The sequence below is a fragment of the Leptosomus discolor genome, chromosome 1 (assembly GCF_034619465.1).
Source record: "Leptosomus discolor isolate bLepDis1 chromosome 1, bLepDis1.hap2, whole genome shotgun sequence".
In the NCBI taxonomy this organism is placed as follows: Eukaryota; Metazoa; Chordata; class Aves; order Leptosomiformes; family Leptosomidae; genus Leptosomus; species Leptosomus discolor.
The window spans coordinates 138,017,116-138,035,386 of NC_141391.1; the positions used below are offsets into that span (position 1 = coordinate 138,017,116).

The 18,271-nt window shown below is 37.5% G+C and overlaps 1 protein-coding gene across 1 annotated transcript in view; it reads left to right on the top strand.

The window, feature by feature from the left end:
- LOC104347009 (potassium voltage-gated channel subfamily KQT member 1) overlaps positions 1-18,271 on the top strand; it is a 518,893-nt gene that overhangs the window by 59,281 nt on the left and 441,341 nt on the right. The window contains exons 5-10 of the mRNA XM_086465940.1: positions 740-836; positions 5,633-5,773; positions 12,735-12,845; positions 13,869-13,964; positions 14,834-14,962; positions 17,182-17,344. Of these exons, the coding sequence (XP_086322066.1) occupies positions 740-836; positions 5,633-5,773; positions 12,735-12,845; positions 13,869-13,964; positions 14,834-14,962; positions 17,182-17,344 (737 nt within the window). The remainder of the gene's footprint in view (positions 1-739; positions 837-5,632; positions 5,774-12,734; positions 12,846-13,868; positions 13,965-14,833; positions 14,963-17,181; positions 17,345-18,271) is intronic.

Genomic DNA, 18,271 nt, shown 5'->3' on the forward strand with positions numbered 1-18,271 from the left:
GAGATAAAAAGAACTAAAAATACTTTTAGTGAAAAAAATTCAGATAGATGAATGCGACATTCATCCTGTTCTTCATTGGTTTGTTTTAGTGCTAAGATAGTAAAATGAGTGTAGGCAAACAAAGTTCATTGTTGAAAGGGTAACTACAATGAAATATTTCCATCGAATAAAATTCTGCTGAAGAACCATATGGATAATTATTTTTCTTTAGTTGAAAATATTTGGAGTTTATGATTCAGTTGTTGTCCTAAAATCACATAGGACCGTATCTATTTCCAATTAGGTAATTTATATAACTTACACAAAAAGGACTTCAGTTATACCACATTTGATTCATATTCTGCTTTTGGCAAATAGAGAAAAAGGTTTGCTCATATTTATGTTAGCAAAGGTTGAAGCACTGGTTTTGCTTGGAAAAGAAGCTTTTGAGGATCGTAAACAGGTAAAATACACAAGTTTTCTCTGAGTTTGAAAGCATATATATTAGACTTTTTGTTCGTTTTTCTTTTAACTAATTGTCCTAGTCGATGTTCTGAATATATTTGAATATAATGAAATGTGATCTAAACATACAGTCTACTGAGATGCCTCAAGTCTAAGATGCAACCCTACAACCAGGAACAATGGTATCACAGTTCTCTAATAGGGCAGTATGTTAGTGAACATAGTCAACTATGTATAGATACAGCAGTATTGTTCTCAATCATTAGTTTTATTTAACGCCCTATTTTTCTTGCAGAGGGATCCGGTTTCTCCAGATACTTCGCATGCTTCATGTAGATCGACAGGGTGGCACCTGGCGACTATTAGGATCAGTTGTTTTCATACATCGTCAGGTACTAGATCTTTAAAGATCCTCAGCATTTTGTTTACTTTAGTATATTCTTTTAATGGACTTCGAATCATAGTCTGATTTAAACAAACAGTTACTGTTGCAAGAGAAACAATACTTTAAAAGTCCATCGTGAGTTTCTTTCTACTTTTAAAATGGGAACACTATGCCTTACTTCAGGCCAGTGGCTAACAGTGTATCAGCATCAACATTTTTTTTGGAAACTGTTGTAGTCTTTGATGTTATCCTTCAATATAATTTATTAAATGCAGTTATGTGGGCTGCCTTTCATATTGAAAATACTGTCCACTGTCTTCACAGAAGGTGTGTTCCTAGCTTGGTTGTTCTGTGGAAAAACAAATACTAGTCGAAAAGCCTTGATAGAACAAGTCAATTATTTAAATCATTCTGTTTTCTCTGTCTGAATAAGGAGTATTCTAATCCATTCTATAAATAAAAAAAATTAACTACGTTGTGGTAATATGCAAGAAAAGTTCCTTTTTCAAGGGTGTAGTCACAGAGATAAACTTGGCTGCAAATAGTTACGTGTCCACTAAAGCTTTGACACACTTAATCTGCATAAAGGTTCGTTAAGCAGGAAAAGCTTTAATGTTTTAGTGCAGACTTAAAAATTTCTAGTTGAAGGCTTCTTTTTGGGGCTTTGTGGAATCTCTTGATGAAAAGACGACTTTATGACAATAATAATGAAATTCTGTCATTAGCCTTTAAATCTTGCATATCATACCACAATGTAGAGGGCTAATACTGTGCTATGAATCTTTACATCAGATTCGTAAGGATGGTTCTTTAACATACTCTTTGAGAATGTAGATTTGTTCTCCAGATATTGACAAATAGTTACAGATTTCCACACAGACATAGGTTCATTTGGTATTTTGAAAACTGATGTTCTGGGGCAGAAAATGGGAGCAACTTATTCCAAAAGACGAATTTAACAATAAAAGTTAATTTTCTTCCCTTTGTTTTTTTTTCCTCCAGTACTGTAGGACATTTTATGTCACAGTGGCTGTGCAGCATTGATGCACACCAAAGTGCTCTGCTATGAAGCCTACTTTCATCCTGTACAACAGGATGTCTTCTAATGCTCCAAGTCTGTGTGGTCTTCAGTTATTATGGTTGCATTGCCTGGATATCTAGCTACGGCAAAGCTGATACTCAAATACAATTTCTCAACATTTGTTAACCTTACTGACAAAGGTGTTTGAGATAATTTTTTCTGGTGGGTGTTCAGAGTTTTAGTCAAGAATCTTGAAATACTATCTCCAAAATATAATGCTTAATTCTTAAATGTCACAGACATAAATAAGTTTAATGATTTGAAAGGAAAAAAAATACCTTTGGAGAAGTGAATTTATGAATAAATGCACCTAAAGTTCTACTAATCCAGAGAAGTGATTATGATGATATATAAAACTCTACAGATCTGTAGTACTTGTCAAAGCAGATCACTCACTAACACATTAATTAAAAAAAAAATCAAACACACAGCTCTCTATTGACATTGGACAAGTGTAGCTGAAAGCCTAGCATGGTATCAAATGGAAGGGAAAATGGAACCTTTATTCCTGTCCAGTCTCTTAGAGAAATTTTTGTTTAAAAAAATAACAAAACAAAACAACCTCAGCTGGTTTTTCTTTACAGGCAGAGTACAAAGTCCTCATTAATTTGTTGAGTTTGGTACTCTTTCAGAAAAAATGGGACCCTGAACCCTCAAACAATGTGAGAAAATAAATTCACATCTTTGGGACCTGTGAAAATAACAAGCAGTTGGACCTCTGTGGGCCCAGAAGAGCTTACAAAAGTTGTCACCAACGATTTCCATGTGTTTTGGAATTTTACATATAGCTGTATTGGCTAGGGTGCTCTTCTGTTTTCATGAGGTTGAGCTTGTACAATAATTTCTTGCCAAAAGCAACAAAACATGAGTCAATATCACATGTGGTGATGGAAAGACATGGAAATCATGCAGCTTACTAAAAAACTGAGTTAGCCAATCCAGCACCAGCTTGGAAGCATCTCAATGAGTTTTACTTATTCATCACCTTGCTTTGTGAGGTCTTATACCGCCCTGAGGAGGGAGTTACTGATGAGTCGTGTACTTGTGGTTTTCTTGTATTTTTCCTAAGTGTTGAGTTTAATATTGTAAGGTCTCATTGTAATTGAAAATATATATCTCTAAGTTAAAGAAAAGTATTAACTGAAGTCTTTCAATATTCAGATTTACCTTTGTGCATATTTGTTTTTTGTTCTTACTGTTTCATTTGCATATATGTATCTGAAAGGCCATGCTGAAAAGCGTCGTTTCTATTAGGCAGCACTCTTTATTCTTAAGCTCTTATCTATTAAAAAACCATATACATGTGAAGTTTTAAGTCCTGATTTCTGCAAAATGCTCTTTGTTTTGAGATCATGTATCAATTCATACTATTTGACATTGGTAGACACCTATCTGTCCATATTTCTTGAAGCATGAATTATTCTAAAACCTTCTGTGCTCTCAAATGCAGTATGTAATAAATTGCTGCCATTGTTCTTAATAATTAAATATAGGCATGTAGTACTTTGTCTGTATACATACGTAACATGGAGTGACATTTAGAATAAGTCTAAGAAAATTATATTTTCATCTGGGCTTTACTTAAAAAGAGTTCAGTCTTTAGATAAGTAGGACTGGAGCTGAGACGTGCCCATGGTGAAATAAACCAAGTAGCTCTGTTGATATTTCAACCACTTTGAAAGGATCTCATAAACCTGCACATAGCACTTCTGAAAAGCATATTTTTCTGCCCGCTTCTGAAAAAGCAATTGCTTAATAGAGAAGTATTCCAAATGTCATCCCCTCTCTAATTCTGTCCTCTAAGACAAAATTGAAAGAAAGCAGTGATGGCCATTCCTCAATAACATGTAAAATTTGTTAGTATCACAGATGTAAGCAACACGCCAAGTGTAACTAAAAGATTTCTGTTGATGTGGAAGGAAGTCACAAATCTACTGGAGATGAAAGCAGAGTGTTTACTTTGTAAGCAGGCAACAAGAATTAGTCTCCATTTCTGTTGTAGATTTCTATGGATCACTGAACTTACAGTCTCAGGTGCAAAACAGTTTCATCTTGCATTGAAAAACATTGTGTAGACAAACAAAAAGTTGTGGAAAATTAGACAAGTGCAAATAGTCAACTATAAATGTAACCACAAGGAACTTTTGACAACAATGAATTCGTATCTATAAGTACACAGTGTACCATTATCATTAGATAAAAGGATGAGAAGACAATGTTGACCAGCATAGAAATCTGAACTACTGAAATCCCAAGTTTTATTTCCTCTTTCAGCTGCCTTGTTTAGCAAACCATCCTGCAAAAAGTTAAGGCTTAGATTAAAAGACTTGCTCATGGCAAAACTGAATACTATCAAAATTCATTATTTAGGTCGTTATTAAATGATTAGAGGGGAAAAAACCTACTTTGCTTTGTGACAAGATTGCTTAAAAACTGGCTGAACCTAGACTTTAATTACTGCTGTAGCAGAAGGAAAGAGTATATGTATAGTTCCTACTGCTGAATGCATTTACTAGGTACCAGGGCTGTATTTTATAAGGAAATGAAAAGGAGGAAATTAAAAAAAAAAAAACAAACTGAAGGAAGTTTGATGATAAAACCTGAACCTTGCCTTACAAATGGTTTAAGAGACATGGGTAGAGTGTTACAGAAAATCTGTGAATCCAATTTACTTTACAAGTAAAAGTAATCCTTCTTAGACAGGTTTTAATTTTAAATTTACCTTATGGGAGTATTTTAATTTCTGTCTTGGTTTGGATCCAAGGAAAGAAAAATAACTCATGAGGAATTTAAGGAAGATGCCAATGAAGATGTAGTATGACACATTTCATAATAATGGTGGCTAAATACGCGCAAAGAAAATAAAGGAATAATATCTGCTAACTATTGAAGAATTGTAAACTTCAAGTAATTAAAATAAGCTATTTCCCCTCATAACTAGGCATTGGATTTTCCTGAGGGGTAGGTGAATAAGCTTTACACATTTTTGCATCTGTGACAACACACATTTTGGCTCATTTAAATGCATGAGCACATTTTTCCTGAAGACTGTAACAATCCTGTATATAAGTCATATCAGTTCTAATACAACTTTTCTATACAAAAATCTATAGAGAAATGTACATTCACAAGGACTGTATCTTGCCCTAGCAAAAGTCCCTCATAATAATCTGGCCTAGCCTCAGACAGTCTTTGTTTTTCAGGACTAATGTAGAGATTACACCTACCTAACATGTTTTATCTTAAGATTTTATTTTATCTTAACATGAAACTGTTAAGGCATCATATACAGTCTTAAGCAATCTAAATATCAGATACACAAGTTCATTGCTTAGAAATGGTCATAAGCACAAAAAATGGATGTTAATTCTTAACTGTTACTTTAGTGTACTGTTCATAAAGTGTATTTCTAAAGCTGTTTTACTATTTCAAAATGTATTAACATTTGGTGTTTTGAGTGGGCAGTTAAATGGATTTATTCCCATTCACAACACATAAAACAGGAGAGATGCCCTACATTTAGTTGTCCAAATGATCTTGTAGCAATGATGCTTCTTGAAGTCTTTAGTCTCATACAAATAAAAAAGAAGTTACTGAACTACCCATTTTACTGGAAGTGAATTTCATACCTGAAATACAGCTTACTATATTCACACTGTTTTACAATGATAGAATATATATGATGCAAACCTTATGTGCTTGTTTGCTTTCTCTTTTAATAGGAACTCATAACCACATTGTACATTGGATTCTTGGGATTAATTTTTTCATCCTATTTTGTTTATCTTGCTGAGAAGGATGCAGTTGATGAGGATGGAAAGACAGGTTTCTCCAGCTATGCTGATGCTCTTTGGTGGGGTGTGGTAAGTCTTCACCAGGAAAATACATGCACAAACTTAGTGCACAAGATTTGCTGTTGAAGTTGTGATCTTTTTAAAAAATCTGGCATTACTTTCTTTGCAGATCGTATTTCTGTAGGGAAGCTCAACAACCTTTTAAAAAGGGCACAAAAAATATAATAAATACAATTAAAATGTTTTGGTGTTAAACCTCATTGTGAAAGCGTGATAGAAAATCTTCAGCAAAGGACATTGAATGTTTACAGATACAAAAAGTCCGCATTGAATTCCACATTTCAAAAAGAGTATAAATACCCTCCAAAACCTGTACAACTTCTTTTAAACTCTACTTAGTTATCTACAAAAGGTGCATAACTTTAAAAGTATATTCTGTTTGTGGAAGTTGCATTAATGATTCTATTTTTTGGATCTTTTGGTGTAAAGCTCACTTTCTCAGTTATAATGGAGATGTTGATGCAGGTTGCAGGTTCCTGGTTTTTTTTTAATAATTCCGTGATTCAATGTAAAGGTAAATAGCCCCATCAAAGGCAATTGGCAAAGTTCACAGATTCATCAACTACTTCGGATATCAATCATCAGTCAGGATCACTGCAAATCTTTGGTGAAATAAAGAAAAAAAAAAATCATTAAACGGGAACTGGGATTTCGAGAGCATTGTGGTAGTTATAGTGTGCATGCGTAGAATCTGTCAGAAAAGGAATGAATGAACCAAGTAAGAGACCAGATTGTTTCTACTGTCCCTTCAAATGGCTCTTCTTATCAAGTTTCTGACTGTGACTCATGCTTTCCTTCCTTATTAGCTGTTGCATGAACCATCTCTTCTCTTGTGGTCGCTTTTCCCCACTAGAGAACCTCATATGCTTTATGAGTTGGCTGTCTCATTATGACAACCCAAGGAGATCTGTCACATCAGTTTTAGTGACAGAGAAAAATGGGAGGATTAGAACAGATGCAGAGCCAACAACTTCCAGAGAGGGAAGCATATATTTCAAGAATGATTTGACATACAATAAACTGGATTTGTTCTTAGAAGATAGACTTGGAAAATGCCAATATAGTTATTGGTCCATAAACCAATTATTTATCTGCATCCAAATAAACTGGGGACCAAATCTGGGAAGGCAAACAAAAAGTTCCTCCTAGGATATATGTTTCTAATCCTTAACTTAAATGCTGCATAAGCCTCTACTTCAATGAAGTACAGATATATAGATTGTATTACATGTAGCCTGAGTTACCACTTTTTAAGTGGTTCAGTATAAAAGTCTTTTAAACATTAAATTCCTGTCATTAGGTTGTCAGCTATTCATTTCATTTGCAGAGTATCACCTATGGCTGTGCAAAACAGTACAAACCAAGAAGAATCTAGTAAAAAAGAAAAATCCACTAAATAGCCAGATGCACATGATTATCAAACGTACTGGGAAGAAATGAAACCATGAACTAGCCCATAGAACAATCACTTATTAAAGTCCTTAATAGACATATGATAAAATTTTCAGAACATAGAACCTCGTGGTTATAGACACGAGATAACATCTAGCTAGTAGAGGAAAAGAAGAAACGTCCCGGAAGCACAGATTTTGCTATATTTTAAAAGCAAAAGTGAAACAATTAGGGTGTAATTGATGTTGCGAAAGATACCCCATGTCTACTTTAAGAAAACAAACCAGTACACAGATTTGCTTTTTCTGCTATTATTTGAGCAGTTCAGCTCAAATACCAGTGTTCAAATGACTGAATGCAGTGGAACGCAGCTACTCTTTCTGTTTTTACTAGTGGTCTAGCTGAATAGTCTGTGAAGTACATCTAATTAAAAGTGAGGCTGCTTGTGGGAAGTTCAGCAGCATTAGGGGCTCCCATAAAAGTTTGCGCTAGTCCAGCTAAATCTATGAGAAATATCTCATAATTTTTTTCCAGCATTGTGGAATTCCAAAGAGGTTTGTAGTACCATGTGAATTAGGATGACACCAGTGAAAGAAATGGAAAGCATATAGTTTATTAATAAGGAGGCCTTAATTTAATATGTAATCATTAAAGGTTGTGATTCATGTTTTCTCTGCACAGTCTTTGGTGTCTCATAAAGTAATTCCTAAGTTTCTAACTGCAAAAAGCCAGAAATGCCTGAATTCAGACCTGAATGGGAGGGAAGAAGAATCCATTATCAAACTGAGGAGAGTGAGGTACAGTGGAAAACAAAAAAGGATTTTCAGCAATCAGTTTGGGAACTAGCTGTGGTTTTTAGCATCCAGTTCTGCCCCTGTGTATTCATGCATGGGTTATTCCTGCATGTAATAAAACTTCCATGTGAAGCCAGTGTACTTTTTTCTACCTTTACTTCTTTTTTATTTTTTTTAGCTCTAGTTATCCAGAGCTTGCTTCGTGAGTTGCATTGAACTCTTAGATATGGATTACAAAATATTTTTGGAAATATTTGGAAGCTACAGCCTTGATTTGAGTAAAGAGTGAAAAATTAAGGTTGAAAAAGTCAGACTGTGTTCATACAAGCATATTTTGTTAATATTTTGTACTTAAGGAATTTAAAAGGAATTCAGTCATGAAGGCTGGCAGATAAGTTTAAAATGTGCATTACTTTACCTTATTGAGAAAGATGACTTCGGATCTGTATTTCGAATTGTACGTATATGCCTTGCAAAGTGTGCAATGGGTTTTGTTGTTGTTTTCCAAAACTTGACTTGTTTTGTGTAGTAGCAAGATAAAATCAGCTTTGCCTTTCTCTAGCTGTGTGAGGTACACGGAGAACACTGTTTAAATTGTTGTTTAAGCTTTTCAGATGTCTAGGCCTCCTCAGCATTAGTGAGTCACGGTGCAGGTGCAGTTCACAGCTGGGAACAGTGACAAAGGACAAAGTGAATCAGTTTCTTTTTCTTTTCAAATTTTCTGTAACATAGAAACACAGATGTGGAGTTACTAGGGAGTGAAATTTGGTTTCACTTTTGCCTTTCAAAACTGAACCATAGGAAAAACATCTTGGTATCAAGTATTTGAAAGTCTTATGTGTCTGACAAAAACCACAGAGTGTATTATGGGTAACATTTTGCTTTGAGTAGAAAGTGCAAGCTTGCTGAACTTGATACAAATGACCTGAAAGGTTTAAATACGAAGAAAAGGGAAAATAAAGAATGAATGAGAGTTGGAATTAAATGTTAGCTACATTCACCCGCTCCAGTTAAATGCAAGGTTGTTTCACCTAGATTTGGCAGGCACACAGATTAAACTTCAAAGATGTATCGAAGGCTTGTGGTATATTATATGAAGCCACTTTCAGAAGTTATAGCATGTTAGAACACATGCAAAAGCATTTCCAACAGCACTGTCAGTCTGCCAGCATTGCAACCCATGTCACAGCAGTTTTTCTGTCCTTTCTGGGTACTTTTTCTTGAGGAAAGAAGACGGGCATGTAGGAGGCTTCTCTTCCATTGGTCCATGCTCATTTCTTGCTGTTGGTGATGCTTATTGCGTTTGCTGCATTCTGTACCATTGAACTTGAGTTAAACAGTCACTCCAGTTTATTGGTGGAGGTACTTGGCATCAATTACCCAGAATTTCCAGTAGTAAATTTCCATGCTAGGGTTTGAACCCCTTTATATTTAATATGGTTTTTTTATTTAATTTTTTTTTTTTGAGGAGTGCAGTTCTAACTCTTCAAACTTCAGGACACCTGCCTATCTTAAAGCATAGGAGAAGCTCTGTTGACTTCTACTAAATTAGAGTTCTTCATTTTTTGAAGTGTACCTATGTATTTTCAGAGCCTGTGTTAGAGCATGTGCATACCAGCTGGAATGTGCCATAACAAATCTGTGTTACGAAGGAGGTGTCATTTTCCAAAGCCTAGTTATAAAACATTCTCTGAGCAGATAACTAATAACTTTTGGATATACAAGTAGAAAAAGATTCTGGTTGTGATTAAGAAAGCTAGAGAATGGAATTATTTATAATCCTTTCCACATACTTCACTGCACTAATTAGATTACAAAGAAGCAACCCTCTTAAGGAAGCCAGGGAGAAACTTTCTGAGACATGTTCAGGCACCTGCAGGAATCTGCCATCCAAATGCCTGCTGTTTAGACAGAAAATCATCTTTTCTGTGGTTACAGCTTTCATGCTGTCTTCCATAGTAACACTAAGGCAGCTCAACATTACTGCAGTTTGTTTTTAAGACCTGAGTGCTGGAGAGCTCAACAACAACAACAACAAAGAACCAAAACCAAAACACCCACAAAAAAAACAAGAAGCCTTTCATAAGAAAAAAAGAGGAAAAGGAAGGAAAAATCCTGGGCTTTAAGGGGTCATCTGGGTGCACTGAGGAGCTGAAATGCCATTAAAGAAACATTGCTTTAACTTCCTCCACTCCCCACTAACACATACTGCATTTCAAAGCTGAATTTGCAGGGGGTCTGGTTTAATTTGGGAGGCTGGCAAAGTCATCTATTTGTACCGCTGGTAGTACACAGCACATGAATCACCTCATGGGCAAGCCGGATCAAATCTGGACAAACGCCTGGCAAGACAGAGCTCCTGCTGAGAGCAGTTTGCAGTTCAAAACAACAATATTCATTAGAGGATATAGATACTACAAAGTTGACTTCATCAAGTGAGAAATTCATGATGAATAAACACTAGCCTATTATTTTTTGAACTTGGAAAACCACAATTTGATAGTAGCTGGTCATTTTTTCCCTGCAGATCCTCCTTCCAGCTCTCTGTAGAACTACTCTGAGAGGAAGAAGAAATATACTCTTCCTATGCCTTTATTGCTGATAGTTTCTTCTGAGAAGCCTATTTTTGCATAATATCTAAGTATTTGTCGGCAACTTTTCCCATAAAAAAGAGTATTTCCACATCTTCTTTTGCAGTCAGTGTAAATTTACACATACTTTTAAGTCTGTTTTGGCTGTATTTCTGCTACCATTCAAGGCAAAGTGAAGGCAGTAAGATTGGGTTTAGGGCTGGTGTTCCCAAATAGAAGTACATTTTTTCCATTTAAAGCTCTCCACAGTGGTTGGTATTGGTGATAGAATTCTTCATTTTCTTATGAGAAGCTTTCCACTTCTCAGAGAGATGAGTCCTCTTTCTCATACCATTTTATGGCAATGTCAGGGCTCTGAGTGTGGTAAAAAGCTTAATGCCTCTGACCAGCCACACCTGAGGTCACGCCCAACACCCACAGCCCAGGGCCTCTATTTAGGCTCAGCCCTGGGTACTTATTTCCTGCCTGAGCTATGCTGGAGGAGAACTGATCTCCAGCTCAGCCGTGGTCTGCAGCTCAACCTCTTCCATACTCAACCTGAGACTTAGCTCATCACCTTGATATTGCTGTATGATTTAGGCTCTTTGTTGGACATAGCCACTGTCTGTGAGTCTATCCTGCTGTGGGGCTGGGCCCTAACTGTGGGATTCCCTTGGCTTGCCTTGGGATCCCTCCTTGGAATCACCTTCTACTGGGGAGCAAGCTCCAACTTCTGTTGGAGTTTGTTACATTACAGACCCTTCTGATGGACCAGCCTTCACCTGGACTCTGATCCTCCCACAGCACCAACCCTTTACTGACCACTGGGCTCCTAATGAATTCTCTTCCAGCCTGCTGGGGCTCATCAGAAACAGCCCAAAACCTCTGTCCCACTCAGGCCCTCCTTGCCTTTGTGGCTTTTCAGCTGTGGCCTGATGCCCCCATAGTGATTTAGCCACTCTACAGCTAGTCCCTACTGATCCCACACCTGTGTGAGGACATGCCTTGCTGAGAGGAGAGGCTGTTATCATGGCCCTGAGGGCACTAATTGGCCTAATGGCCCTGACTGGCATCACTTGTGGCTTCCACCCACAGGGGATTTATTTAAGCTCAGTGGCCTGCTGGAGGAAAGGTGGTCTTTAGCTCAGCTGCAGCTATGCCTGGTTATGGAGTCCCTAGATCCTGACTTCAACATGCGGGCTCATGTCTTGGCTTTGCCTTATCCCTGTGGGCCCACATGCTGACCACTGGACCTGATCTGAACCCTGACCTGTGGAGGCTTGATGTTGGACCTGCCTTGTTGCTGTGATATTGCCTTATGATTTGGATTCTTGGTTGGACCTGGCTGCTCTTTCTGCATCTGTTTTGCTTGGGTGCTGTGGGACTGGGTTCTGACTGGGGAGGCACTGCCCTGCTGGCTATGTTATCTCCCTCACCTCTGGGCTCCCCATCCCTTAGGGAGTATCTGGCCTTTGCTGCACGCTGGTAAGCAATGAGGAGATCCAGGTAGAGTAATATGATGCACCCTGTGGCTTAAACACAATTTCGAGTGGCAAAGAACTGTACTTACAGGGGAGGATAAAAAAGCTGAACATGGGGCTGAGCTATATTTAGGTCAGGTCTACTGGCATATTTACTCTGGGAGAGTCATGTAATGGTTGTGTGTGCCTCCTCTTGCTATGAAGATTCAGCTGGGATGGTGTTAGTTCTGTTCCTTTTCCTTCCCGCTGGAGCAGGGCACAGCTTACCATACTGCAGCTAGTGTCTCTGCCTGGCTGTGAAGTTTGGCAGATGCCTGTGCACTGGTTGTGTGCAAGTCAGTGCTTTCGAGGCTTTTTATCTCAACCCTGTGGTACTACATTTTAAAAGCAAAAGCAGAAAAACTGTAAGCCTATGGTTTCAAGTCCACAGGGCCAATCCTTGCAGTTCTGGGAGGGTGGAAGCAGCCAGCTACAAACGGTGAGAACAGGCATCTTGGGTCCAGACTGCTATCGTTTCCAAAACAGTGGCCAGTTGTGAATGGCTGCTGAAGAATGTAAAAACAGGATAAACCTGCAGTGACGTTTAGTGTACTCCTATGGTTTAAATATGCACAAATCCAAATGCTGTTGGTCTATGTGTATCTCCTGATACTTCTACTTTTTCTTTTTTTTTCTGCTTTTGGGGAAAAGAATTACTGCATTGCAATGATTCAAATGTTTCTTTCTGGCCCAGGTAACAGTCACAACAATTGGTTATGGAGACAAAGTTCCCCAGACATGGATTGGGAAGACAATAGCTTCCTGTTTTTCAGTATTTGCTATATCTTTCTTTGCTCTGCCAGCGGTAAGTAGAACTTGGATCATTGTATTAAAGTGTTTGTCTGACTTGGGCTCATCTTTAGGTAGTTTTAAATTGGTGCCTTTGATAGGAAATAATGGGGTTGGGTGTTGCTTCAGAATGTGCACACATCCTCAAATGTATGTGTGTCTGTGCACACACACAAATGTATGAAGCTGATGTATCTTCATTGCAGTCGCTTTAGAGCGATGTGGCCTAGAAAGGATGTAAGAATAGTTTTCAGTGCTTGGAGAACTGAAGCTATTCTGTGAAGTAAAGAGAGGGGTTTTTTATCAGTGTTTCAGTGCCAGAAGTGAAACTTCCTTCTTTTTTGCTAGTTTGTGATTATATAAGAACAGTTTGGGGTCCTGTGGGGAGAGGAACACTGACATGAGGCATAGGTCTAGGAAACTGTATCTGCTTTCCTACATGGTACTATAAAGCGTCTTTGGGCTTTTTGGATCTTAAAGTAAATGAATAGGGGAAAAATAGACTACAACATAAAAAAAATCAGAAAAGACCAAGTATTTCTTCAGTAACTATTGGTTTTAACAGAACTGCTGAAATTACAAAGCAGATCTTTGGCTTCTTTGCTCAGTTTGCCTGGAAAATCAAACTGGGTTCTGGCTTTTAGTTGTAGGGTTTTTTTGTGGCAATAAATTAAAAAGTGTGAAGAATAGCTGTAGATCAGTCATGTGACATGGGCATTTGCTTCTTCCACCATCATGTAGGGTTGCCTCCAGAACGTAACTGCCTCTGTGAATGTCTCTGATGTTACCTGTAGATCACAGCAATAAACACATGCTGTTTATTGAAGTTAAATGATGTGACTATCAATGTGCTTGATTTCAGATTTATTTGTTGGAATAAGTAGAATTCTGTCACTGTGGATCTTCGAAAATTCAGATTATTATTTTTTTTTCCCAAGGAAGGACTTTTATAAATGTCTGTTTATTTCGTATGCTAAGTATTTCATTTAGGCATGTGAAGCCAGGCTGGATTCGGACTAGTAATTTTGATTGTATTTAGGGTATTCTGGGGTCTGGTTTTGCCCTGAAAGTACAGCAGAAGCAACGTCAGAAGCATTTCAACAGACAAATACCAGCTGCAGCTTCTCTAATTCAGGTAAGGCCCCTAACAGTACAATGCTTAAAGTGTTGCAGAGGAACTATAGCCTAGTAGTTAAAATACTGAGCATCACAGTTACTAGATCTTATTATAAATCTGTAACTTGTGTTTAACCACTCTGTCTTTTTGATCTACTTCCGTCACTAGCGAGAATTAGTTAACTGCCTGCCCCCCCTCTTATGAGTGAGCATTGGAGCCTTTAGTAACCTGATATTCACAGACATAATTACACTAACTGAATGCAGTGAGTCTATTTGGTTAAATAGTAAAAAAAAATAAAAATCTTTGTTATAATCTCTAATTCCTAACTTCCTTTCTATATTCCCTTAGGTCCTGTGCATCTGCCAGATCCTGAGGTGATGAATATACACACCTCAGTTTAGAAAAATGTCCCAGCATAACTTTCTATATGATAATATAAAGAATGCAATAGCATGGTGCAGAAATACTAAAATGTGGCACACTGCACAAAAAGGGAAATAACAGTATTGTATGATGCTTGTGGGTATTCACTTTTATGAGGGTTGTTTTTGCTTTGGTCCTTTTTCGTTGTTTTTTTTTTTAACTATGGGCAGGGTTAGACCTCTGTTCTAGGGAGAAGGCTGCAAAGAGTATACTCAAGGCCAATGTGTGCTGAGTGTATGGTTCCTGGTGCAAATTACAGTCACCACAGTTGTATACAGGGGAAAGTGTACTTCATTAAGTACAGTGGTGTGTAGTATAGCACAGTGACTGCAGTTAGAACCCTTTGCAGCATGTTTATATTGAAGATTTTGCTGTCTGATTTGCGGAAAAATCTGACATATCTGTCCTGCAGGACAATAGCTGATTATCACCGAGATTATTGGTTTTTGGTTTTATTACAGACTCTGTGGCGGTGCTATGCAGCAGAGAAATCCTGCAGTTCTACAGCAACATGGAAGATCTACGTTACATCACCGGTGCAAAATCCCAAAAAACCGCCAGCGCCATCTAGCCCTAGTCTGAGAAAACAGGTAAGAGAGAGTTAGCAGAGGTGTCTTCTGGTTTTGCTTTTAATTTGATTGGGGTATCTTGCCAAAAACCTTATGAAGCCTCCAAAGAGTTTGGGGAGATGAGAGGCATTTGTAATGGGACATTCATTTGATTGTTTTCCTCATGACACAGCATGATTAGTTTCGTTTTTCTTAAAATATTTCTAAGGGACAAATGTCTTCTAATTTTAAAGTTGTCCTGGTGGTCAGACAAGTGACAATTCTCCACTGTTTTATCCCCGTTGAAGTCTCCTCTACCTTCTCAAAGGGTAGTGTAAGTCAGTGATGACACTTTCCCATTTTGCTTAGTGGTTCATACAGAAAGAAAGGAGAAAGGTAGTTAAATTTATGCTCAGATTCATAATGTGGCTGACAGTATCTATGCTATTTCTCTATGCTCTTCTTGTTCAAGTACTTCTCTCCATGGTTACTTTTATTTGGGGCTGTGTGTAGAAATTTTGGCAAATTCCTGAGCTGTGGCTGCAATAAAGTGGAAAAGTGTTTGTCTACACAGGTGGGATTGCCTAAACATAGTTACGTAGTTTCATTGGCAAGCTTGCCTAATTTTCATCACCCCTTCTAGATAGGCCCAGGTCTGCAGCAGGTCTACCCAGGGTTTCTAAAGTGATGTTAAAGGCCTGGTTTTGGGCAGTGAAATCCCACTGATGCCTGTTGCCCAGCAAAGAGTTGCAGCGCAATTTCCTCACAGCACATGTAGAAAGCTCTGTCAGCATGATGTGTATGCATGTATATGCTTTGGTGTTACAGCAGAGTGATCTACTCAGTGATTTCCCTAATATATTATTAAGCCTGAAATTCCCTGTGAACTGTTAACCCTAATTCAAGATCATAGTAATGGTTCTTCCATCTCTTACCAATGAATCATCAACTTCTCTTGTCAAAGGAGACTAGTTTGTTCTTTCTTTACCTAGACTTAAATGTATATTGATCATCTTGTGCATGCTGTAGCATTTTGTTCTCCAGAAAATTCTTAGTTTCTTCTCCTGCTATGGAGCCTTTAGGAACATCGTGATGCATGGTAGTGCATCCACTGTCTACAATAAAAGCCCATTTCTACCATATTTTTGTGCCCTAGGTGACTAATTTTGGACATGCTTTTGTTTAATTGCTGCAGAGCTGAACAGAATGAATTCCAAAAGACTGAATGCAGACTAATAAAATAACAATTGGGTTACTTATACCAAGCAGCATTGTATTCTTTGTGAATATATTGAGCCTGCAGCTGTTTGTGTTGATATGTGCAAATACTTGTTCTCTCTGATGCTTAAGTCTACTAACTGCTTAGTGGTCACGTCAGAGACCAGAGTATTTTGCAGAATTGAATGCAGTAGCCTGAGATCTCGGCTCCTTGTCAGAAGGTTACTCGAGCATTGGGCAAACTACAGTATGCCTCTTGCGTCTGTTTTGAGGTGTGTGAGTAGTAGAACCAGGTGGGACTAGAGCCAAAGGGTAGATAGTCACGAAGACTGGAAATAAATGCTATGTTGTGAAAAGTAGTAGTTATATAGCTAGGTGGCGGCAGGATCCAGGAAGCAGACAGTACAGGCTGTGTGTCGGTATATCAGTGGCTGTTATGTTGGTCACTTCTAGTCACAAAGGCAGATGGAGACCAGCCTTGCTTGGAACAAGTTGAATTGAAACCTTCATTTTTCATTCTTGCGTAACAATTGTAGGGTCTTTATTAAGCTGCTTCTTAGGTTTCTAAAATCAGAACTTCAACTTTGGAGGCAGGGGAAGGATTTATCTTCTGATAGGCCTTTTTGATAAAAGGTGAAACTTTCTTTAGTTGAAAAGGCTGCACAGTGCCTAGCTCATAATTCAAAGTCTATGGTTATGTTCAATTAGAGCTTTAGAAAGGTATTATAGCCAAGCAGTTGTATACTCAAGTGATTAATATTTTGGATGCCTTGAGTTTTGGACTCCATTTGAGACATTTTATTTGAGACTTGATTTTCAGAATGTGCTAGGCATCTTCCTCTGAATGAAATTCTTACCAGATTTGTTAATTCAGAATCAGCTGCTTTGAAAACATTAACCAAGGTTGTAACACTTTCATTGAATTTCAACTTTATTTTTTAAAAAAAATACAACCTCAAATGAATTTACTATATAGTATTCACATGTGTACTTTTCTTTTTTTGATAGTATCTTCTAATATAATCCCATTTCTACTACCACAGGCTAGAAGATACAAAAGAAAAGGGAAACTAGGCTGTGGTAACGGTTCTGCACCTGTAATAAACCCAGGAGAGAATGCCTTGTCTATTCCACAGATCACTTATGATCACATTGATGAACAAGACGACAAAAAAGATGTGTCTTTCTACATTGATGAACCAGGAGGTAATTTACTTATGTTCAGCATTTTTTTAAGAGACAATGTCAAAGTGAATTGAACTGATGAAGGGAAAATGTCAATGGAAAAAAAATAACTTTAAATTTATCAGTAAAGCAAAACGCCTCAAACCAAGGACAATTACATAACAAAAACAAGGGGATACAAATTGAAGGAAATCTTTAGTTTCATGCGGTGTAAGCATCAAAAAAGCTTTATTTGTTTACCAAAGTTAACTCAATTAAGATCTTGGATGTATTGTTAATTCTACTTTTTGAAATTATCTGAGAGGCAGATAGAAAGCTTCCTCAGGTCTATCCCGCCTTTAAACTTTGCCTCACATAGAGCCTGGAGGAAGGAAAATAAAACAAGAGAAATATATTTACTCTTTTATATCACCCACTTAAACACTGTGCAAATAAATTGTGATAGGAAGAGCTAAATATTTTTATGCCTACACCAACCAAGAGGTTTTGATAAAATAAATTTAATTTAAAATATTATGTGTTGTTATAAGTGACTGTTGTATTTCCAACTGGAAACTGACTGAATTTCCCTGCTAAGCTAAGATATGCTTTGTCTGTAAATTCATTTTTTAAATTAAGTTTGAAGCGGAAATGTGGCTGTGAAATAGTATTGCTTACTGTAAAGTGAGGGTTTTTTTTGAAAGCTAATTTTCCCACCTTTGTGTTGGTTTCCTTTGTCTGATGGGGTTGGGGAAACTTGTGCTAATTTGGTATCTGCTAAATATTTAGCTCAAGGGGAGATTGTTTCCTCCTAGTCTGAGGAGTTATGTTCCATAGCTAGAGGCATGCAAAGTCTTGCCAAGTTAACTGAGCTATCCAAAGATTCTGGTGTAGTCAAATGTATGTTATCGTGTGATGCTTTGACTTAGGTTTTCATTTGTCTTTGAACCTGAACATCAACTCTGTATA